The sequence below is a fragment of the Bos javanicus genome, chromosome 1 (genome assembly GCF_032452875.1).
Source record: "Bos javanicus breed banteng chromosome 1, ARS-OSU_banteng_1.0, whole genome shotgun sequence".
Taxonomy (NCBI): Eukaryota; Metazoa; Chordata; class Mammalia; order Artiodactyla; family Bovidae; genus Bos; species Bos javanicus.
The window spans coordinates 57479198-57504229 of record NC_083868.1 but is presented as its reverse complement, the minus strand read 5'-3'; the positions used below and the strand labels follow the sequence as shown (position 1 = coordinate 57504229).

The window sequence follows — 25032 nt, the reverse complement described above, 5'->3', positions numbered from 1 at the left end:
ATCCAAGTTTACACTGTTTCAGTTCAGTTCAGTTCAGTCGCTCAGTCGTGTCCGACTCTTTGCCACCTCATGAATTGCAGCACGCCAGGCCTCACACTGTTTAGATACATATAAAAGTATTAAATAAATACCTATGCACTTTTCCTTTTTTTGCATTCTCTTTTTCAGATATTTTAAAACTTTCTTTAATTTTTTTTTTTAATAAATTTTTTAGCCATGTGGTATGTGGGATCTTAGTTCCCCCAGTGGGGATCAAACTTGTGCCCCCTGCATTGGAAATACAGAGTCTTAACTACTGGACTGCCAGGGCAGTCCCTGCATTGCTTTATATATGAAGTTTAATGACAAAAAAAGTCAGTTTCTTTTCTGGCCATTTTATTATATGTTTCATTTCATGATTATTTCTGAATATAGAAAAAAAAATGGTTGTTAAAAATGATGCACTCTGGGCATCAATTATACTAGGTATACCCTAGCCATGGAATATATATTCTATAATAATGCAGGAGCAGTTTTCATGAGAATTTTTAAAAGGAGAGGCGTCCTAAACCTATAGTGACTTAAAAAGGGATACTTCATCCTATGAGAGCCTGGAGATAGTAGAGGTTTCATCATTCACTGCATGCATTTATTTTAATTATTTTTAGCATTGAAAATGTCCCACCCATTAGATATAAATATTTGAGGAAACAGCAGAAACAATAACTAATATTGACTGATAAATCCAGCCAAAAGCAACTGTGATCTTTATTCTTTTTCAGAAGATGTTTGACAAGACAAATCCCTTAGGAACAGCTTTGGATATCCTGAGCATCATAAAATGATTATGTGCTGTGTTGTGCTTAGTCGTTCAGTCGTATCTGACTCTTTGTGACCCCATGGACTGTAGCCCACCAGGCTTCTCTGTCCATGGTGAGTCTCCAGGCAAGAATCCTGGGGTGGGTTGCCATGCCCTTCTCCAGGAGATCTTCCCAACCCAGGGATAGAATCCAGGTGTCCCGCATTCCCGGCAGATTCTTTACCATCTGAGCCACCAGGGAAGCCCATAAAATGGTTATACATATTAAGAATTCAGGAAAAGCAGCAAAAAAGTGTCAATATGCTTGTTAGATGGAAAATTAGAATTGTATCATTTACTTCAGTGCATTATTCCTGACTGCAAACATCCATTTTAGTTTCAGGCAGGTAGACAGTGTTAACGTCTTTTTCTAGAGGGAATACCCTTGATGAATTTTAATGCCTGTTCACAAGTCTCCATCTGTTTTTTTACCCTCCACTCAAGAAAAATTCCTATGCTACTCAGTGTGACAGCCAATGATCTTCATCCTTCTGATAACATACAAGAACCACAGTGGTGTTTCTATTATTCCATTGCAGATCATTGATGAGGTCTGGGCTAACAGCTAGCTCATTTCCACTCCTAACCCATTTTATGCACTCCTCCCAAGCCCACAGTCATGGAATCCTGGAACTAGTCAGGATGCTCATCAGTGCTACTAGCATTGGTGATAGTCCAGTAGCTAAATGGAAGGGTGATTATTGTTGCTGTTTAGTTGCCAAATCGTGTCTGGCTCTTTGCAACCCCATGAACTGTAGCCCTCCAGGCCCCTCTGTCCATGGGATTTCCCAGGCAAGAATACTGGCATGGGTTGCCATTTCCTTCTCAAGGGGATTTTCCTGACCCAGGAATCAAAGTCTAGTCTGCAGCTTGCTAGGTAGATTCTTTACCACCAAGCCATCTGGGAGGCCCAAATGGAAAGGTAACCCTGTAGTAGAATGAGAGACCTAGATGTCTTAGAGACTTAGCGTCAGTAACTCACTGAGAGAAGTGAAGTTGAATATACGTGTGTAGGAGAGGTTGACTTCCTATTTTTTGTTGTTGTTGTACAATTTTTTCATCTGCTTTATTTATTTATTTTTGCCATAGTATGTGGCATTTGGGGTCCTAGTTCCCTGACCAGGGATCGAACCCCTGCCCTCTGCAGTGGAAGCATGGACTATTTAACCACTGCACCAGAGAAGTCCCCTTTCATCTTATTTTTTAAAGAATTGAGGGCCAGGGAGGCTGGGTGGCTATCAATATCACACCATCTGTTAGCATTTGAACAACCAAGTTTAATTGAATATTCTCATTTTTAGCTATTTATATGAACTTTATAAATATTCCAAAAGAATCAGGCTCTGTGTTTTCTCATGATAGATAAACATTTAAACTTCTCTCCCCATACCCCAGTGCTTATTCCATTTACTCTGAAACAACTAGTGATCTACATATCAGTATTTTCAGAAAACCATTATCCAAGAGTGTATCAGTTCCCTGAATCTGCCATGAGATACCTGGATAGTGTACCTTTTTCCCTTCAACTTCCTCAGACTTAAAATAGTTCCCCTGTCCTGTTCACTGCTCTGATTATCAAAAAGCTACTCACTCACTAAGGTTCATCTCAAATATAAACTTTCCATTCAGCTTTGCCCCTATAGTCACAGTTGAAATTAATCCTCTGCACACCCAAGCAAGGTCTGCACCTTTTTATAGTGTTATTCATTCTCCCAACTGTCAAGCCTATTTCCCATTAGAAGGCAAGCCCCTTCAAGGGAGGTACCTTGTCTTATTTATTCCTATACCCCCTAATAACTAGCATACAAGCTCCCTCTGAGCCTTCCTTTCAGTTCAGTTAAACTTGAAAAATGGTAGTTAGTAAATTTATTCCAGAAAAGTAGCATTGATGGTTAATCTTACCTCACTAATTAAATGATACATTCTTTGAGGTTAAAAAGCTCTTTACCTATAACCATCTTATTTTTCACGATGCTGGCACAGAATTGCAGGCTTCATAGACTGTGATCGACTTATCCAAGAAAATGAAAACAGAAATTAGAAGGCTGAAGTAGTTTATTAACTTCAGGGAGGGGAATGGACTTCTTGAAAGACTGGTTTCACTTGACCTTTCTGCTTTTGGCCTCTTCCCTTTTTTTGTTGCAGTTCCAACCACATTCAGGCATAATGTTTTTAAACACTTTCTTTTGGTGAATTATTTTACCCTTCCTCCTCAATTTTTCAATAACCTCAAAACTTGACTTTGAATTTGCTTAATTTTTTCTGAATTTTTGGAAACCAAAAGTATTTAAGTGACCTTGTCTGTGGTCTCAGAGCACTTGTAAATATCTAAATATTCAAGATTTTCTAAATGTTCTCTGCAGGCCACTTGTCTCAATCTGATTCTTGAAAACCCAAACAGTTTACAATTAACTTTGAGCAGTGTTTGATGAGATGTAAGCATAAATTACAGTGAGAGATTTATAAGTGATAGGAAATAGCTAAAAATGAGAATATTTATGCTGGCCAGGATATAGAAATAAAGTGGAACATTATGCTAGGTAAAGTGGTACACGGAATGCAGGACCATTATTTGTCCCCCAGTTCAATGCCTGACTAGTCCTCAACCTTCTTTATCTTTAAAAAAGAGTTTTGATTATAATCTCAGTTATACTTATGTTACTGTAACCTATGATACTATGAATCTATTAAAGTCTGTAAATCTAATAATTTTCAGTCACTGAAGGAAATTAATAAAGAGGATGGATGGAATATGTTGCTGAAGCAAAAGTCACTTAGTCATGTCCGACTCTTTGCAACCCTATGAACCATATAGTCCATGGAATTCTCAAGGGCCAGAATACTGGAGTGGGTAGCTGTTCCCTTCTCCAGGAGATCTTCCCAACCCAAGATCGAACCCAGGTCTCCTGCACTGCAGGCATATTCTTTACCAGCTGAGCCACAAGCTGAGGAAGTGTACAAAATGGGGAAAGAGCAAGCCAAAAAAGAACTATAAGGATGGAGGAAAAGGAACTCAGAGAGAAAACACTCTTAAGACTTTACTGGAAAAAAATAAGATAAAAGATATGAATCACTACATAGTGCTTAGGCATCTTGGCCTCTTTCAGTTATTTTGTTTCACCACCATACAGTGTTGGGCCCATAGTAGAGTATTTCATGATTTATATGCACTCATGAGGTAACTGACAAAAAGATTAAGCAGTTGTCATGAACTGGTGCAATTTCTCATGCTCCCTTTATGCATAAGTCTTAAAAAGCACAATGTTGTTGTTCAGTAGCTAAGTCGGGTTCAACTCTTTGCCACCCCATGGACTGCAGCATGCCAGGCTTCCCTGTCCTTCACTACCTCCCAGAGTTTGCTCAAATTCATGTCCACTGAGTCTGTGATGCTATCTAACCATCTCATCCTCTGCTGCCCTCTTTACTTTTTGCCTTCAATCTTTCCCAGCACCAGGATCTTTTTCAGTGAGTCAGCTCTTCAGATCAGGTGGCCAAAGTATTGGAGCTTGAGCTTCAGCATCAGTCCTTCCAATGAATATTCAGGGTTGATTTCCTTTAGGATTGATGGGTTTGATCTCCTTGCAGTCCAAGGCTCTTCTCCAGCACAAGTTGAAAGCATCAGTTCTTCAGTGCTCAGCCTTCTTTATGATCCAACTCTCACATCCATACATGACTACTGGAAAAATCATAGCTTTGACTATATGAACTTTTGTTGGCAAACTGATGTCTCTACTTTTTAATATGCTGTCTAGGCTTATCATAGCTTTCCTTCCTAGGAGCAAGTGTCTTTTAATTTCACGGCTGAAGTCGCCATCTGCAGTGATTTTCGAGCCCAAGAAAATAAAATCTGTTACTACTTCCACTTTTTCCCTATCTACTTGCTACAATGTGATGGGACCAGATGCCATGATCTTAGTTTTTTTAATGTTGAGTTTTAAGCCAACTTTTCACTCTCCCTTTTAACCCTTATCAAGAGGCTTTTTAGTTCCTCTTCACTTTCTGCATTAGAGTAGTATCATCTGCATGTCTGAGACAGGAAAGGTAGTCCGGTATTCCCATCTCTTTGAGGATTTTCCAGTTTGTTGTGATCCACACAGTTAAAAAACACAATATTCTCCAGCAATTAATAGATGGATACTTCCACATAAATGTACATTCTAAACAATTGAATTTGCCCCTTTGGAAGCCAAAACATTTTTTGAAGTAACCATTTCTGATGAAATTTTTGTAAAACAGACTGAACACTTATTTGTTTCTAAAATTGGATGGTATTAATATTAAACATAAAATTTTATCATCGATTCAATGTTATCATTATAATAAGTTATTAATCTGTATTATATAACATAATTATGCTCTGGGTTAAATAGGAAATAATAATGGAATTGTAAGAATTGTGAATAAAAATGAGATAAATTTTGAATCTTGTAATATTTATTTTGTTTGCTTAGAGAGAATTTCTTTTTCATATATCTTGGCTATAAATTATATTTCAGATGCTGAGGTTACCTAGTATTACCTTTCCTGATAAGGGTAACAGAACTTATTCAATAATATAGAGAATTAAAACATTTTTTTCTTAGCTTCAGATTTTATGTGAACTGACTATTACTAACAGAAGGCTCAGAGAAGATAATAGAAAAACCTGTTTCCAGGAAAATTTGCTCTTCCCACCAAAACAAAGGAAAATATATTTCCTGTATGTCAGGTCAGTAGGCAGAAATTTCAGAAGAGGTGGATAACTGCTCTTCCTCCCACTTAGGAAAACATAAAAAATTCAATTATTTCAAAACATCCTCTCTTTGGAAATTTATCTTGTATTGCATGTCTCCTACATAGAAAAAGGAATGGAAAATTTTCAAGGTAGGTGTCATTAAAGCCATTGAAACACAAGTTTAAAAAAATGTAATGCCAACTATCATAGTGAAATATTTGTCTACAAAAATTTCTTGTCTCCCAGTTATTGAACTATACCTGAACTAGTAATAGAAAATGTAATTACTACTCAAGAAACAACAGCAGAGTAGTGATAATGAATTATAGAGTAATGGACTCTAGTATGAGTTTAAATCTTGATTATTTTAATTATTAGAATATAACTTTAGGTAAGGTCTTTATTACCTCAGTTTCCTTATGCAGAAAACAAGATTCATAATAATATATTGTTTTATTGTGAGGATTAAGTGACTAAAATATGTAGTATGTTTTGAACAGTCTCTGGAATGTAAGTAGCAAGAAGTTATTATTATTTGCTGCTATTGGAGTAGCTTCCCTTGTGGCTCAGCTGGTAAAGAATCTGCCTGCAATACAGGAGACCTGGGTTCAATCCCTGGGTTGGGAAGATTCCCTGGAGAAGGAAAAGGCTACCCACTCCAGTATTCTGGCCTAGCGAATTCCACGGACTGTATAGTCCATGGGGTCGCATAGAGTCGGACATTACTGAGTGACTCTCACAGTAGAGTAGCTACATGATAATAAAATAAACCTAATTAGAATAAAATAATTTTATAATAAACTTAACATTTTAGAAATTGAGGAAATTATTGAACAATTGAGAAAATTGTTTAATTTTTTTTAACAAATATTTATCATGTATCTACTATGTGTCATAGCAGACACTCTGCTAGTAAGGATTAATATACTGTAAAATGTTATCAGAAAATTATAGAATCATGTTTAATAAATCTTTCACAGAAACTGTTGAGGTGGCAAATATTAGTCCTTCCAAAACAGAATTGATTTTAATTTTGCTTTTATCTTCCAGGAGACAAGTCATGTGATATACAACTTTACATTAAGAAATATTCCATGTATGTTGTATCATCAGGGGACCCATTTGAACTGGAATGCCCTATGAAATATTGTGCTGATAGACCTACTGTGAGCTGGTGCAAGCTTGAAGGAAACAATTGTTTACATCTTGGGGACAGACTCCAGGGGTCTATGGGTTGGGAAGAAAGGAAGCTTATTTCAGTTTTTATTTTGCATTTTAATCAAGTGCTTGCTAGTGACAGTGGGTCATACCGCTGTTTTGTGAACTCTTCATCCGGATTCATTGAAAGCCACTCAATTACCATTAGTGTGACAGGTGAGTTCTAGATATCAAGACTATCTAATTTTTTTTGTTATGTTTTAAGAAAAAGAGGGCTCTGATTCTCAAGTGATTATGTTAGACATTGAACTCATGTGAAATCTAGATTGTGATGTGTGGTCACCTACGTGTCTGTGTGTTTTTGAGTGAGACAGTGAAGAGTAGAGAAAAATATATAATAAAATCATTGGTCTTGCCTCTAAGGGATATAACATTTATTTGATAAGACTAAAATTTTATCACAGAATCATGAGAAAAAAATTGCAAAGTGAATATCAAATTTAATAGTAGACAGCTTTTTACTTTTTGCCCTTAAATTTTTTTTCTTATATTTATCAGTCCTTGACTTTTTTATTATAAATCCTTGAACTTATGTTTGTGCTGCTCAGACAATTACACTCTTGGTAATAGTTCACAGCTTGCACAGAGGGCAATCAGCACACAAACAATCTGACTACTTGATGAGTCTTGCGAATACTCATGGGTTTCGCTGCCTCCCAGTCCCTCCTCAGAGGCCCTCAATAGGCTCAACAACAGAGGAAGGACAGGTCATGTTGGGCCAAACTGTGTTAAATGAAACATGGAAAACAAATAGAGAAAAGCAGAAGAGATTTAAAAATAGTTGGTTTATGAAAATTCCACAGCTAATATCGTTGGGCTTCCCACATAACTCAGTTGGTAAAGCATCTGCCTGCAATGTGGGAGACCTGGATTCAATTCCTGGGTCGGGAAGTTCCCCTGGAGAAGGAAATGGCAACCCACTCCAATATTCTTGCCTGGAGAATCTCAAGGACAGAGGAGCCTAATATCATACTCAATGATAAAAAATTGGAAGCTTTCCCCTCAAGAACAGGAATAAGACAAAGATGTCTACTTTTGCCATTTCTATTAAATATTGAACTGGAGGTTCTAGCCAGAGAAAGTAGGTAAGAAAAATAAAAGACATCTATTAATAACTTGGAAAGGAAGAAGTGAAACTATCTCTTTTCACAGATGACAGGATTTTGAATATTAGAAAATCCTTAAAAATCTGCACAAACCATTATACTAGATCCAATAAATGAATTCAACAAATTTGTATTATCAACACAGACAGTGACAGTTTTACTTCCTTTCCAATCTGAATTCCTTTTATTTCTTTTTCTGTCTGATTGCTATGGTTAGGACTTCCAATAGTGCATTGGATAAAATTGGTGAGAATTAGCAGCTTTGTCTTGTTTCTGATCTTAGAGGAAATGTTTTTAGCTTTCCCCCAGTTGGTTATGATGTTAGCTGTGGACTTGTCATATATAGCCTTTATTATGTTGAGGTGTATTTCTCTGTACACACTTTGCAGATAGTTTTTATCATGAGTGAACACTGAATTTCATAAAAGCTTTTAATGTACCTATTGAAATGAGCATATGGTTTTTATTCTTCAATTTGTTAATGTGGTATATCGTATTGACTGATTTGCAGATATTGAACCATCCTTGCATCCATGGGATAAATCCCACTTGGTCATGGTATATGATCCTTTCAGTGTATTATTGGTTTCTGTTTGCTATTATTTTTGTGAGGATTTTCCCATCTATGTTTATCATTGATGTTTGCCTGTAGTTTTCTCTTTTTTTATGATATCTTTGTTTTCTTTGCATCAGGATCATTCACCATGATTTTTACATGTATGTCCATCAGGAATATTGCCCTAAAATACTCTTTTCTTGTAGTTTTCTTATTTTTCTATCAGGATATTACTGGCCTGGTAAAATGAGTCCAGAAGCTTTTCTTCCTCCGCAATTTTTGGGAATAGTTTGAGAAGGATAGACGTTAAGTCAGAGCTGAAATTAAGATCTACAATCTGTCTCCCTTGAGGCCTAACTTCAGAGGGAAGGGAGGCAGCATTCCCTCCTAAACTGTATGTCCCAAGGGGATGACTGGAGAAGAGTGTGAAGGGTGAAGTAGTGAGAGGGGATATCTAAGAGCAGTGCAGGAGACATGAAGGGCATTTTAAGTTCCCTCTCAAGATTTCTGTTCTTCTAATTTCCTACTCTCTCACCTTCTTATCATTCCCTTTCTTATCACATTGATGATTCGTGCTCCTGAGCCCATTAGAAATTCTCCAAGACTCTGTACTCTTGTCTGTCAACAGCCTTCCACTCTGTAATTGGCTCCTCGTGGAGTTTCATGATCAGGTCAGACCTTCACTATCTCCCTTCTAAATATTCTAATTAGTTGTATAAACTACTTATCTTTTAATTATCCCCACTTTTGGTTCATTTCAGCCAAAAATCTTCCTGACATACTTAATTTGCCTAATAGGCTTCTTTCATAATGCCACTCTTTAGTTGAGTCCCCTGCAGAGCATTCCCAGTGCTTACACTATTGGGCTGACACCAATCTGCCTCCACTTATCAAAATTCTACCTCTCCTGTCAAACCCAACTCATTTTCTAATTCTTTATGAAGTTGTCTATGTTTATCCTAGAGAAAGTAACTTCTCTTTCCTAGTAATTTTTGTGTCATTTAAGGTCTTGCCTCTCATTTATCACAGATTTCCTTGTACCACAGATATGTAGGGAAATGTCTTTTATCCCATGAAGGGTTATGATACACTGGCAAGCAGGAACTATGTCATATTTCTTTGGATCATCCTTGCTTCCTTTACAATAGTCAAATGACTCATTTAGAATTGTCTTTGAATTGGGTGTGGATTTTCCTTTTGTGAAGTGATTAAAACAAACATAACAAGAAGAGTGTCAAAGAAAATTATTTTCTTTCTGTATCAGGGAGTACTCAATGAACTGAGCATCATGTAAGGAGAAAAATATACTCTGAAATTATATTTCAGGACCATGCTTTTGGTAAATAAATTTTGGAGCTATGATATAAAATCTTTCATTTTTTCCCTTGAAATATCTTTCTTATGGAGTATTGGAACTTTTCCTGTTTTTGTGCCTGACTCTACTTTGCTTTTTATGTTTAAGTTAAAAATCAATGGGTTGCCTGGTGGCTCAGACGGTAGAGTCTGCCTACAATGCAGGAGACCCAGGTTTGATCCCTGGGTCGATTAGTCCCTGTGAAAGCAGGATTGTGACAGAGTCCGGGTTTGGGTGCTTATCCAATTGTTATCCAGGAGAGAAATTATCTCCCAGAAGGAAGAAAAGCAGTTTGCAAAGTCTTGAGAGGAAAGTCAACAGAACAGTCACTGAAACATACACTGGCCTGCAACTCTGTTCTCTCCAATCTGCCTTTGGTCAATTAGTCCCTGATTAGGAGCTTCACAAAGGCAGATGGTGATGATTTTAGCAGGAGAATGGGGGTGTAGGAGTGGGCAGAAGGTGAGAAGCACTATCTTTTTTTCAGAATTAGTTCCCACCACATCATCAAAAGCCTTCTTTCCTCGTGGCATTCATTCTATACTCCCTTGGAGCACCTGCTGAATGTATATCTTGTTATTCCAAGTGCTAAAAGAAGTCCTATAGGCTGAATTGTTTCCTTATACTTAAGGAGGTGGAAAGAGGGAGTCAAAGCAATCAGAGAAGGTTGGGTTGTATTTATACAGTCTCTCTCTCCCTTTTTTTTTTAAGTTTTATTTTGTATTGGAATATAGCCGATTAACAATCTTGTGATAGTTTCAGGTGAACAGCAAAGGGACTCAGCCATACATATACATGCATCCACTCTCCCTCAAACTTCCCTCCCATCCAGGCTGCCACATAACAATGAGCAGAGTTCCCTGTGCTATACACATTTTGGTTTTTCATTTTAAGTGTAGCAGTGTTTTATAGTCTTTCTTTAAGACTCAAAATAAACCCAGGGACTTTTGTCCATGAACTTGAAGTGATGATCTACACATTTTCCAAACTGCCTTTCAGCTGGATTATTGAATTCTCTGTTAGTATGTAAATACAGATGTCTTCTCAGAGACTAGCTCTGATTTTGGACAAACCTGAGTAGAACCTTCGTTGTTTTCATAACCGATTTCAATTCTTTATCTTGTTTTTCTGTTTCAGAACGGACTCAAAATAATTCAGAACATCCTCTTATAAGTAAGTATCAAACTTGCCAAATAAAATCAAGGAAATAGATTGTTATGTGGTTGGAAAGTAAAACAGGTTGCATCTTCTTCATTGAGTGGATTTGTTTGTACTAAGTTATCTGTTGTGGGAGAGTCCTGTGCTCCTATCCATTCCCCTCCCCAAGACAGCTAAATTTGTCACTGTTCGTAATAAGTTGGCTGCTAGCCTAAACAAAATAGCAGCTGCCACATGAACAATACAGTATTTGTTAGCACTAAATTACCAAACTACTTCATGCCCAGATCCAGTAGCTCCTGACCACATTTACCCGAAAACCAAGGATATGAGGAAGGAATGTATAACTAGGTTAATATATCTAGAAATAAAGCCTTCCTGAACAAACAAAATTGAGTACAAGTACAAAGTTAAAGGATTTATGATGAATTCTGATATTTTCTATTTTGTTATCTTTCATTTTTTTGACTTCATTTGTTATCTGTTAAGTTCTTGCACGACACACTAGTAAGTTACAACCTATCATGAAAAAACAGGGCCTTAATGCACATTGTGTGTGTGTGTTAGTCGCTCTCTCGTGTCCGACTCTTTGCGACCTCATGGATTGTAGCCCACCAGGCTCCTCTGTCCATGGGATTCTCCAGGCAAGAGTACTGGAGTGGGTTGCCATTTCCTTCTCCATAATGCACATTAACATTGATCAATAATAATGGGAACCAGTTGTGTGCCCATAGAAGCATATCTGGAGATACCAAAGATATTTGAAGATAATAAAAGTACTTGGAAATATCAGGGTTAATGAGACAACACAAAGCATTGTGTTAAAGGAACTTCAATTTTGTTTCAAAAACATGTTGGCTTGAGTCCCAGCAACTGCCATTTACTAGCTGTTAGACTTCTGGCAAGTCTTGGGACAATTACTCTTCTCAGAACAAGTGACTGGATTAAAAAAATATATATATTCCTTACTTTTCTTCTCCTCTGTTTACTGTTCTCTGCTTAGTTTTCTTAAGTGATCATTATGAAAATTAAATGAGACATTGTAAATGAAAGGGCATGGTGAAATACTTTCTGAGAGCTGTTACGGATAGTGTTTTACAGGCGATTAACCCTAGCAGATGGAGAAGGCAATGGCACCCCACTCCAGTACTCTTGCCTGGAAAAATCCCGTGGATGGAGGAGCCTGGCGGGCTACAGTCCATGGGGTCACTAAGAGTCAGACACGACTGAGCAACTTAACTTTCACTTTTCACTTTCATACGTTGGAGAAGGAAATGGCAACCCATTCCAGTGTTCTTGCCTGGAGAATCCCAAGGACGGGGGAGCCTGGTGAGCTGCCGTCTATGGGGTTGCACAGAGTCAGATACGACTGAAGCGACTTAGCAGCAGCAGCAGCAGCCCTAGCAGAATTGAAAGACAAATTATAGCCACTCATACACACACTTGAAGAAGGCAATGGCACCCCACTCCAGTACTCTTGCCTGGAAAATCCCATGGACAGAGGACCCTGGTGGGCCGCAGTCCATGGGGTTGCTAAGAGTCAGACACGACTGAGCAACTTCATTTTCACTTCTCACTTTTATGCACTGGAGAAAGAAATGGCAACCCACTCCAGTGTTCTTGCCTGGAGAATCTCAGGGATGGGGGAGCCTGGTGGGCTGCCGTCTATGGGGTCGCATAGAGTCGGACACGACTGAAGCGACTTAGCAGCAGCAGCAGCAGCATATACACTCAGCATTAAAGCAAGAGGTGGGGGAGAGGACTAAGTCCTGGGCTTCTTGGGATAAACCTCTTAAAAGAGAAATAGAGGCATCAGCTAGAACTCCATTCAAGTTCTGACAGTTCAGAGGGTGTTACTTCATTTGTCTCATATTTTCTAACCGTCTTGAGTATTAACGAACATTTCAGATACAAAGAATGCCTCAAGACCACTCTCCAAGGAAGAGATGGTGGACCGACAATGGATCCTTTATAGTTTGCTTCCTTTGGGGGCTTTACCTCTACTTATTACCTGTTTCTACCTATTCTGCTGCCTTAGAAGGCACCGAGGTGAGTTCCATCTTCTCTCTGCTGCTCTGTGCCACACATTTGGGGTTCATTTACATTGGCTGACAGATTTTTAGTTAGTTTCCCAATATTGTGGGTTTTTCCCACAATATTCTACTATAAACCATGGACAGTGGTTTCCTGGGGAATAACTCATCTTTCCACCAGAAAGCCAAATGGATGAATTCAGATCTCCTCTAGTCTTGAAGAGGCATGCTCACCACAACAAAGGCTTGTGGTGAGGAGGTAATATTGCTGGGACTTACTCATTCTACTTGGGTCCATCATAGGAAGAATTCTTCTAACATTCAGGGTGTTGAAAAGGAGGCTGAAATAATTTCGCAGATCAACATGTCTGCATTGAATTAGTTTGTCTGGTCCTGTTTTCCACAGTCATATCACATTATGCCAGTCATCCACACACCTGTCTAAATGAAGACCCAATGTCCCCAGAGGAAATTCTTATGTCTGTGCTTACTGTTGCCATCATAAACAGACGCTTGAACTGAATCCCTACCCAACATTAATGCATTTGAAAACGTGGTTTTGACTATGATCAGAGAGGTGATAGTTTGAAAACAATTACTTTCTATTTCTGTAAGAATTCACTTAAGGTCATTAGTGAACACTTAAACACGTTAAGAGAGAGGGGTATGATGAATCTGGTCTAGCTGGGGTCGAAACCAGGTCAGTCCTCTCTCTCTTTCCTTTTTCCCCTCAGTCATCTTGTCTAATTCCTTTCTCCACAGCAGCAGCCACAGTGTAGCTATAGAAACTAAGCTGGACAGAGCAATCCTTATTTCTGCCACAAGAGAAAGCCTTGTCTGAGCAAAAGTGCTCTTGGTGTTTTGTGGTGAGGACTTCTGGAGCCTAGAACCTTCTCAGGATGCTGAGAGACTCCTCTGTGACTCCAACTCCACTTCTGCAACACCAAGGCTCTTTCAATGGCCCCCCCTCCAGTTTCCACTGCCTTTTTTGAGGTAGCTGGAGCTTCAGAAAAAAAAGCAAGGATAAATCTTTTGATTTACCACATCCAAGGGAACTAGGCCAGAGGAGATCCCAGCTGTGTAGGTGAAAGGAAAGCTGTGAGTGTGGCATTACATACAGAATGTCCCCAGAAAAAAGAGTCCCAGGTTTTTAAGGTGCTGGGCTAGGTCCTGTGCCCTCCTCTTGGCTATGCCATAGGCCGTTCTGGAGTGAGGAGTGAAGAACCAATGAACAAAATGGACAGCACGAATTCTCACAAACAGAGATTTGTGTATCATGATGGACATAGCAAATAAAGAAGTCCAAACTAATAATAACGCTGTGGATGGTGTGCACATGGGTGAGTTTGCGTGGGGAGGCGTCCCCACCTCTGGGACTGAATTTCAACCTAGCAATCTGATTCTAGAACCTGTATTCTTAAATGACCCTAACTTACAAGGAATTGAGGAAGAATTTTATTTTGTGCTATTCTTTACCTCTTTTGGTATTTTATTTTATTTTTCTTTTTGAATTGCAGGGAGACAAAAGAAGCTTTCTAATTCAACAGGAAGGGATACTAACCTGGTATGTTTGATGGTATATAACACAACCTGTGTTATGCCATGCTAATATTTATATATTTTTAAAAATTTAATTGGGTCTATGTAACACCATGTGCCAAGTAGTGTTCTAAATGCTATATATATTTACCTACTTTTTAAAATGTGTTTATTTTACATTTACTTTAGTCTGTAGCAAAGATGCTTCCAGATTGTTGCTTAGTGGCTAAGTCATATCCAACTCTTTTGCGACCCCATGGACTGTAGCCCACCAGGCTCCTTTCTCCAAGGATTTCCTAGGCAAGAACACTGCAGTGGGTTGTCATTTCCTTCTCCAAGGGATCTTCCAGACCGAGGGACTGAACCTGTGTCTCCTGCATTGGCAGGCAAATTCTTTACCACTGAGCCACCTGGGAAGCTCTTCCTTGGGATTAGCAAATCTCATAAGTGAGGCTTATAAGGCATAGAAGGCAGTGTAGAACCTAAGCAGAAAAGTCAGAGGCTGAACTATACAACGTTGACTCTGTTCTCAACCTGTTATGTGACTTCAGGCTATTGATTTATTCTCACAAAAGTGCCTTAAGTGTTTCCAGAAGGGTTGTTCAGTCACTAAGTCGTGTCCGTCTCTCTGTGACCCCATGATCTGCAGCATGCCAGGCTCCCCTGCCCTTCACTATCTCCTGCAGGTGGGAGTAAATGAAATAATGAATTATAAATAACCTCATAAAATCAAGTATGATTTCTTAATGAGTCATACCAGCAGATAAAGAAGCATGATCACAGGTCTAGTTACTATGCAAAAATCACTCATAATGTGTGTGGGCTCATTAAGGAGGAGACCTGGTAGACAAAGCAAGGGTTCTCCGGAAGCAGAGCAGTTTCCCAAGTTCTTGGAATACCAGTTTAGACCTTTCTTTTGGATTCAATGTTCTGTAAAGACTGGAACTCAAAATAGAATGCAAAATGAAGCAACATATTTCTGGAAAAAAATTTTATGTAGCTCTGATTAAAAACAAGTAGTCATAAACAAGGTACCACAAAAAGAATTTATGTGGATATGGGTTTTTCCATTAGGAGTAGTAATAAAGATGTATTCAACATCTTAAAATTTCCAGAAATGCCAGAGGCAGATATAACCAATAGTTCTACATATAATATTAAATGGTACTCAGCATTCCCCACCAGGTAGCTTAATATTAAATAAAAGTAAATACATTCAAATTAAGAAACTTGTATGAAATTTTTAGTATTATTGTGTTGGGTGCTAAGGTTTTGTTTCTTCACATAGGGAAATTTTCTTAAATGTGATTTCCTTTCTTTCTATAGTGAACAACAACAAAATACACTCTGTTACAATCAGCCCTAAAAGCTATGACAACATTTAAAACAATGGTCTAGGGGCTTCCCTGGTTCCTTAACCAGTCCAGTGGTTAAGATTCCAAACTTCCATTACAGGGGCCTTGGGTTTTATCCCTGGTCAGGGAACTAAGATCAATCATGCTTTGGCAAGGTAAAAACAAAAATCTAAATAATTTACTGGACATGTAAAGCCCAGGTTGGCTAAAATATAGTTACATTTCTTTCTCTGTAAACTGGATGAATTATTTATGATTTGCAGTTGAACTCAAGAGGGGGTTTTTCTATGTGTACAATTATCGGGGAATTTTGTTTTATGATCTTCGTGTATTTCATAGGATTTCAGAGTTTTGCCCCATTTGAGTTATCAAGCATTTCAGAAAATAATCAAAGAGATACTGTATTAGATCTTTGAGACTCAAATTTTGTCAAGAGGGAATTGTATGTGAACCAGCAGACTAGAAATCCAAATTAGAAAAAGGATAATATGAAACATACTTTTAAAAGTCAAAATTTTAATCCTATTCCAGGATGTCCTTTGAGGGTATGAAAGTACTTATTTAGTATAAACAAGTGAATTGCATATTTTCTGAAGTGCTTTACAGACTGTGGCTGCTGCTGCTAAGTTGCTTCAGTCGTGTCGGATTCTGTGCGACCCCATAGATGGCAGCCCATCAGGCTCCCCCATCCCTGGGATTCTCCAGGCAAGAACACTGGAGTGGGTTGCCATTTCCTTCTCCAATGCATGAAAGTGAAAAGTGAAAGTGAAGTCACTCAGTCGTGTCCAACTCTTAGCGACCCCATGGACTGCAGCCCACCAGGCTCCTCCATCCATGGGATTTTCCAGGCAAGAGTACTGGAGTGGGGTGCCATTGCCTTCTCCATTACAGACTGTGGAATGCTATACAAATATAGAATAAGACAGCTGCTTCAGTTTTGCCATCTCTACCCACCATACCATTGTGCACCAGCCTTGTGGCACCCACCCACTTTGATCAGGTGCCACAGAATAGGTTCAGCCATCATGCTTTCTTTTACCTAATTTACTCTAACAAAGTTTTCCATGGAAACCAGCCACCTTTGGGGATGGGAGGCAGGTAATTGAGTTGACAAACTACATAGATTGAAAAATACAACAGAGACCTTGTTGATATGTTAAAGATTTACGGCTAGATATGAGAGGGTAACAGGCAGGAAGGCCAGGGGTCTCCAAACGGAGGAAATAGGCTGCAAGTGTCAGACATTTTTTTCTCTCTCTCTTAAGTAGCAGAAGGAAACAAACTAGTGATATATTTTTTCCCCTTCTCTATACAAATTTAAAAAGAGGTTTTTCTTAAAATACTGTGTTGCCATAATGACACCTGGTTCCGCCTGAACTTAACTTTTCTCAAATTTTGAGCTAACCAATACATTTTTCTTATGGAAATGTTTGTCTTAAGCCATGTTCTGTACTATGCATCTACCCCAGTTTCTGTCCTCAAGTCAGTTCACCTAAAGGCTCAGAACTGACTTGACAAAACAATATGTTATACTCATACATTGCTCTCTTAAGCCATGTAAACAAAACTATTTGCATGGTAATCTGCTTTTCTTCAAGATTCAAATCAATCATTTTATGGCCCAGGATGACTCCCCTGGTGCCAAAACTATCTCAAAATGAGTCTTGTGGGTAAGGAGCCTAGTGCCATTCTCTGAGTTTTGAGACATTCCTTTCTTTCATTAACAGACTGCTAGAGAAGGCATTGGCACCCCACTCCAGCACTCTTGCCTAGAAAATCCCATGGACAGAGGAGCCTGGTAGGCTGCAGTCCATGGGGTCTCTAAGAGTCGAACACGACTGAGCGACTTCCCTTTCACTTTTCACTTTCATGCATTGGAGAGGGAAATGACAACCCACTCTAGTGTTCTTGCCTGGAGAATCCCAGGGACGATGGAGCCTCGTGGGCTGCCGTCTATGGAGTCGCACAGAGTTAGACACGACTGAAGCGACTTAGCAGCAGCAGCAGCAGCAGCAGCAGCAGCAGCAGCAGTAACTATATAACATCCAGCTAAAGACTAGTAGGCGGGTACTCTTTCTGCCCCCTTCTGATGTCTATGTCAGAAGCTTTCTCTATCTCTTTTATACTTTAATAAAACTTTATTACACAAAAGCTCTGAGCCATCAAGCCTTGTCTCTGGCCCCCCATTGAATTCTTCTCCTCTGAAGGCCAAGAATCCTGGCATCTTTCGTGGTTCAGCAACAACCTTTCAGTTATTAGGTCACATGACAGTCTTCTCCAGAGCTCCTCCAGAGACTTTAGTAAGGCTTCTTTGAGACACTTTCCATCTGAGTCAAGAGATGAAGACGCTTAAATGAATCTTGCTTCTTTCAATCATTCAGCCTTGGTGTTATTTCCTAGGCAGCTAGGCCATCCGAGGGAGGCAGTATACTCAACAGTTAATACTTCAATTGTCAGAACAGAGTTAGACATGTTTGCATGGTGTGTGTGTGTGGGTGTGTGTTAGTTACTCAGTCAACACTGACTCTTTGAGATCCCGTGGACTATAGCCAGCCAAACTCTTCTGTCCATGGAATTCTCCAGGCAAGAATACTGGAGTGGGCTGCCATTCCCTTCTCCAGGGATCAAACCAGGGTACCCTGCATTGCAGGCAGTGTCTTTACCACTGAGCCACCAGTATAGAACTCTGTATACATCACAATGTGGATGACAAAAGAGCAGGTAAGGGATATAGGTTATCAGGTTAGTCATATCAGGTTAAGGACCTGATACCTCAAAGAAATTAGGCTGAACCTCAAGAATATAAATTGACTGGTAACATTGGGATTTAGAAAATTGAAATAAGCCTTAGCATTAACATGGTATCTTCATTTTTTACCAGCCGGGTCCCTTGTATAGGTAGAAACAGCTAACAAATAATTGAAAAAAGTTTTTTAAAAAATCAGGTTTCAGTACTTTTAGTTTACGTAAGTTCACATCTTTCTTGAAAACTTTAAGATATTTGACTCAATTTGGAAGTGTTAGAAAATCCTTGTGGTGGAAATAACAACTGGAATATCTTTAGAACTTTTCCCCAAGCTTTGTCCACCCACATCAAATTGACAGCAACTTCCAGTCCCAGGTTTCAAATCATAATAATATATCTTGGATAATATTTATTCTTCATAGTATATTCTTTTTGTCCCTTAGAGAGTAATGGTTCTGCTTTATCTTTAATTGCTTTATTCTAAACTGTGTTAATGCTATACATTATATTACACAGTTCTGAAGGGATATTTTATGCTTTTCTCATTAATCTGATGTGTGGTTTCCATTTCAAAGAGGGGTCAAAAAGGGTTCTGTGAGCTCAAAAATGACCATAAATAAAAGGGAGCTGAACCCAGTGCTCTGTGACAACCTAGAAGGTTGGGATGGGGTGGGAGATGGGAGGGAGGTTCAAGAGGGTTGGGACATATGTATAGCTATGGCTGACTCATGTTGATGTATGGCAGAAAACTTCACAATATTGTAAAGCAACTATCCTTCAATTAAAAATAAATAATTTTTTTAAAGCACAAAATAACTCTTTCAGAAGAACATAGTGGTCTTTAAGCCTTTCACCCTTTAATAAGTGAGAATCTGCTTTAAGGAGTAGATGTCAACACCTACAATGAAGAATAGATTATTTCTCTCCATGTATAACCACTCAATTTAGCCTACACTCATGGTTTCCTAGTGGATATGCACTATCACATCCTTAAGTTGTAATTAAAGAAATCTTTTTTTTCCTCTCTTTTAGGTTGATGTTCCCCAGTTCTTTAGGAGTGAGCCAACTGAAATCGACATCATGGAAAGTTCCCAAACATTGCATTTGGAAACTGGAATTTATGATAACGACCCCTGGTTCAGGGTCCGGAGAGAGTCTGGGGTTTATTTTAACCCAAGTCTGGAAGAAAACAAACAGGGCATTATTTATGCTTCCCTGAAGCATTCGGTCATTGGAATGAACCCAAGACAGGCAACACATGTGCAAGAAGCACCTACGGAGTATGCGACCATATGTGTGAGGAGCTAAATCCGGTCCTGATCTCCCACCAGTGATCAGCAACTGATCTGTTAGTCAGCACCACTACTGAAGACCAACAGAAAGTCAAACAGTGGTCCTTGGCTTGAGAAATTTCACTTTCAGGAGGTTCACCTCAGTGCTTGGGTCTTAAGCATCCACAGGACAAATGACTAAAATTTCTCCCAGAAACTTCTTTGGGACTTTTTTATATTTATAGCCTTGGGCAGTAAAATCTTTTTTTCCCCAAAACCAAATGATGTCATTTTTAGACATCATTTTTCAAACCAGCTACATTTAACCTACTACACAAACTCAATATTTTCTTTGGGACTACAGAGAATGTAGGACAAAAAGGTTTAGATTCTCTAGATCAGTTCACTATATACTCTTGAAAAAGAAGTCCCAATTCAGATAACTAAACATAAATACAGTGATGATTGTGTGTCTGTTTCCAGTCTTCCATAATAAGAAATTTTTATCAATCTAATATTGGAATTTCTTAAATGTAAAGGAGAAATAATTTTAAACTTGATGATATAAGAAAAGAATGGAAAGAATAAATGATGCAATAAAGATGTGGAATATACCAACTGGATACAGGGTAGATGTTCCCCATGCCTGACAAGCAAATGCTTATATCTATCCTGTTAGATTACTAAGCAAATAGAGGTAGTAAATATAGCAATTAATGTATGATGCATTTATAAAGTGACTGTGTGTGGATAACATAGACTAATATATATGAATGTGACATAATGCTACTGAGTTATTACATTGGGACAAAAGTAATTGCAGTTTTGAACTGTGAATTTTGGATCATTATAACTGGGTTCAAAGACATCTTTATTAATCAGAATAGGAGCCATTACAATCAACACATTTTTGCCAACAAGAAATAAGTTTGTTTATTCCTGTAGCACAAAATTCATACTTCAGGATTTGACAACTCTTGGAAAGGATTTTCTGCCTCCTGCTGGTTGTGGAAGCATTTTCCCTGCAAAATATTGTCCAGATGCTTGAAGAAGTGGTAGTCGGTTGGCAAGAGGTCAGGTGAATATGGCAGATGAAGTGAAATTTCATAGCCCAATGCATTAAACTTTTGAAATGCTGGTTGTGCAACATGTGCTTAGGCATTGTCATTGAGAAGAATTGGGTCCTTTCTGTTGACCAGTGCTGGAGTTGCAGTTGCAGTTTTCTGTGCATTTCATTGATTTGCTGAACATACTCCTCAGATGTAATGGTTTTGCCAGGACTCAGAAATCTGTAGTGGATCAGACCAGCAGGAGACCACCAAACAGTGACCATAACCTTTTTTTTGGTGCAAGTTTAGCTTTGGGAAATGCTTTAGAGTTTCTTCTTCATCCAACCACTGAGCAGATCATTGCTGGCTGTCATATAAAATCCAGTTTTTGTCACACATCACAATCTGATTGAGACATTTCTCAATCATTAACATTTTGTTATTGCATAGAGTAAGAGAAGACGACTCTTCAAAATGATGATTTTTTTTTTTTTTTTTGATTTGCAGTCTGCTTACGAGGCACTGACTTATAGAGCATTGTCACCTTTCCAATTTGCTTCAAATGCCAAATGACCATAGAATGGTTGACGTTGAGTTCTTTGGCAACTTCTCCTGTAGTTGTAAGGGTATCAGCTTCAATGCTTGCTCTCAGTTGGTCGTTGTCAACTTCCGATGGCCAGTCACTGTACTCAACTTCAAGGCTCTCGTCTCCTTTGCAAAACTTCTTGAATCACTGCTGCACTGTACATTTGCTACCAGTTCCTGGGCCAAATGCATTGCTGATGTTGCGAGTTGTCTCTGCTGCTTTACATCCCATTTTGAACTCGAATAAAAGGATCTCACGAATTTGCTTTTTGTCTAACATCACTTCTATAGCCTAAAATAAATATAAAATAAATAGCAAGTAATAAGTCATTAGCAGAAAAACATAAAGCAAGAAATGCACATTAAAATGATGTATAACATAACCATATTTATTTAGAATGTATTCCAATATCAAAGAGCAAGATTCAACAGTGCAAAGCTGCCATTTCTTTTGCACCAACCTATGGGTTTCATGCATTGGAGACGGAAATGGCAACCCACTCCAGTGTTCTTGCCTTGAGAATCCCAGGGACAGGAAAACCTGGTGGGCTGCCGTCTATGGGGTCGCACAGAGTCAGACACTACTGAAGTGACTTAGCAGCAGCAGCAGCATGGGATTCCCTGGTGATTCAGTTGGTAAAGAATCTGCCTGCAATACAGGAGACCTGGATTCAATCAATGGGTCAAGAAGATCCCCTGGAGTAGAAAATGGTAACCCATTCTGATATTCTTGCCTGGAAAATTCCATGGACAGAGGAGTCTGGTGGACTAAAGTCCATGGGGTTACAAAGAGTTGGACATGACTGAGTGCACATGAACACTCAATAATATACTAGTGGGTATCTGAATAAATATAAAAATCATTGTCAACAGGTATAATCAAGTAAGTGCAGATTAATGGCTAAACTGCATCGTTGTTTACCTGATACCAAATTAAAAGCACAATTGATGGAATGGAGAAAAGTCCAGAATATTTAATTGGCCAGTATGGGTCAACATACTTTGATTTACTGTATCTGTATCTTGCTGTTTTTCTTACCAAAGATTAGGGGCAGATCATACAGGGTAAAGTAGTGCAATTTGATAGCCATTTATTTTAAAATAATGAGGTTGCAGCCACTTAAAAGTAAAGCAAGAAGAGATGAATTTATGAATTTCCAATGTACATGGTCTAATTATTTCAAAAATAGCTTGTAACATTCAACAGCTTGAGGCTCTTAGGATGCTCAGATGCTTCTGAGAATAATGCAATAGATCTCATACAAAGTGGATAACAAAGGTTAGGATCTATTTGAGCAAATACATAAACTACTGCACAAGTGAATGTGGGCTGTGAGAAAGTATGTGTGTGTTATTGTATAGAAGGGAGGGTAGATGATTTACAGAAATGGTTAAAAAAAAAACTGAAAAAACTGACATTCCATTTAAGCTTACTAAAGAAACTCAAACTATTAGAGTAAATGGGTCATTAAGGAAAATATATGAAAAGAATGTATTATGTCATGGCAGTTAATATGTTGGTTGGAAAAGAATTTCCAGACACAGAGTATCACAGAAAGGAGTGGGTTTATTAAGAATAAAGGGCAGAGAGAATGTGGTCGCTGCAAGCACAGAGGGCTGACCTCCTGACAGGCTAGCAAGAGTTGATTCTTTTAGTGGGTTAGTAGCCAATTTTTATAGCCTCAAGATAAAGAAAATTCCTACGGAAGGTTGGGTGATTGATTAGGGTGTTATAAGGTGAGTACCAGAGTGAGCATTTTTGCCTAATATGGGTCAGGAAGCTTCCTGGTGATGTTCAGCAGAGCTTTGGCAATGGTTCCAAAGGGGCTCAGTCAGTTCTGGAAATGACTTTAGATATGGCTCCGCCTTTGTGGCCTCGGTGAAGGCCTTGTGGCTTTGGGGAAAGATTCCACAAGATGTGGGGATGGGAGTATGACATTCCATAAAAGTTTTTGTTCCAGAAAGACACAATTGAGATTTGGTAGCAGAGTTTTTCTTATTTAACACTGGCGTTCAGATTTTGCTGCATAGGATTGGGTTGTGGAAGTTGTGTTAGAGTCACTGTCATCTAGCCAGTATGATAGCACCTCTCCTAGCGTTTTGAACAACCAGTTCTAGGTAAGCTCTTTCAGCCAAGACACACTTATGGGCAACTAACTGCAAAAGATATACTAGAATGGCTGCTATGCTTTTAGAAATAAAAACAGGAAGTATGGGGAGGATATATTTAGCTGTCCTTATCAGATGAACACACAAAGCTGAACAGTTTCTTCATGATTTTCCTGAATTTAAACAACAAAATATTTCTATTATTGAGACATTCTAAGCATATCTTGTGGTAAAGATAGCATTAATAATGATTGCAACTTTACATGATTTATACTTAAACATTTGTACCATGCTGCCCAAACCACAAATCATTTACATTTTTTATTCCTTCTTAATAAAATGTGTCAGAGTTATATATGTCCCCAATAAATCTATTTCAGTATTATCTACAATGTTTATATCATTAATAAAATATGAAAAATATAATAATTTAATGAATATTAAACTTGCTGATTATTCCCAATAAGATAAAGTTATTAAAAACATTTGGAATCAATTTGTTATTGCTTTATATAAAGTGTGAAAATGAAAGAGAAGAATGATTCTCCAACCTTATGGAATATAAAACAACTTGAAGAACTTTAAAAACTGCAGATTACCAGCTCCCAGCACTAAGAAATTCTAATTCAGAAAATCTAAGATATGACTCCACAATCTTCACTGTTAAAGGACGCCTCAGGTAATTTTAATGTAGGTTTCCCAGTGGATAAGCTAATTTGTTTTATGTGGTTAATTTGACAGCTTTTCCCACTAACTGAAACTTTCTAGGCCCCAGAATAGATTATCTGGCCTGATTATACTTACACACACACACACACACACACACACACATATACTTCTTTAAAGAGCAGTTTTAGGGTCAAGGAAGTTGAGTGGAGAGTACAGAAAGTTCCCATATGTCCCCTGCCCTCAAACAGGCACAGCCTCTTACATCATCAACATCCTGGTCCAGAGCAGTGCATCTATTATAATCAATGAACCAACCCTGATACATCAACCAAATTCCATAGTTTACATTAGGGTTTCTTGGTGTTGTAACTCTTCGTGTCTGACAAATGTATAGTGAAGTATTAGTCAGTTCAGTTGCTCAGTCGTGTCTGACTTTTTGCGACTCCATGGACTGCAGCACCCCAGGCCTCCCTGTCCATCACCAACTCCCAGACATCCAAACTCATGTCCATTGAGTCAGTGATGCCATACAACCTTCTTATCCTCTGTCATCCACTTCTCCTGCCTTCAATCTTTCCCAGCATCAGGGTCTTTTCAAATGAGTTAGTTCTTTGCATCAGGTGGCCAAAACATTGGCATCAGCATCAGTCCTTCTAGTGAATATTCAGGACTGATTTCCTTTAGGATGGACTGGTTGGAGCTCCTTGCAGTCCAAGGGACTCTCAAGAGTCT

At 38.6% G+C, this 25032-nt stretch overlaps 1 protein-coding gene across 2 annotated transcripts in view; it reads left to right on the top strand.

Annotated features, from left to right (window-relative positions):
• BTLA (B and T lymphocyte associated) overlaps window positions 1-23988 on the top strand; it is a 38737-nt gene extending 14749 nt beyond the window's left edge. The window contains exons 3-7 of one of the 2 annotated variants that reach the window (XM_061393093.1): window positions 6603-6926; window positions 10924-10959; window positions 12853-12993; window positions 14495-14541; window positions 19650-23988. In XM_061393093.1, the coding sequence (XP_061249077.1) occupies window positions 6603-6926; window positions 10924-10959; window positions 12853-12993; window positions 14495-14541; window positions 19650-19925 (824 nt within the window). In that variant the 3' untranslated portion in view covers window positions 19926-23988. The remainder of the gene's footprint in view (window positions 1-6602; window positions 6927-10923; window positions 10960-12852; window positions 12994-14494; window positions 14542-19649) is intronic. The other variant, XM_061393104.1, reaches the window with a different exon arrangement.
• The last annotated feature ends 1044 nt before the right edge of the window (window positions 23989-25032 follow it).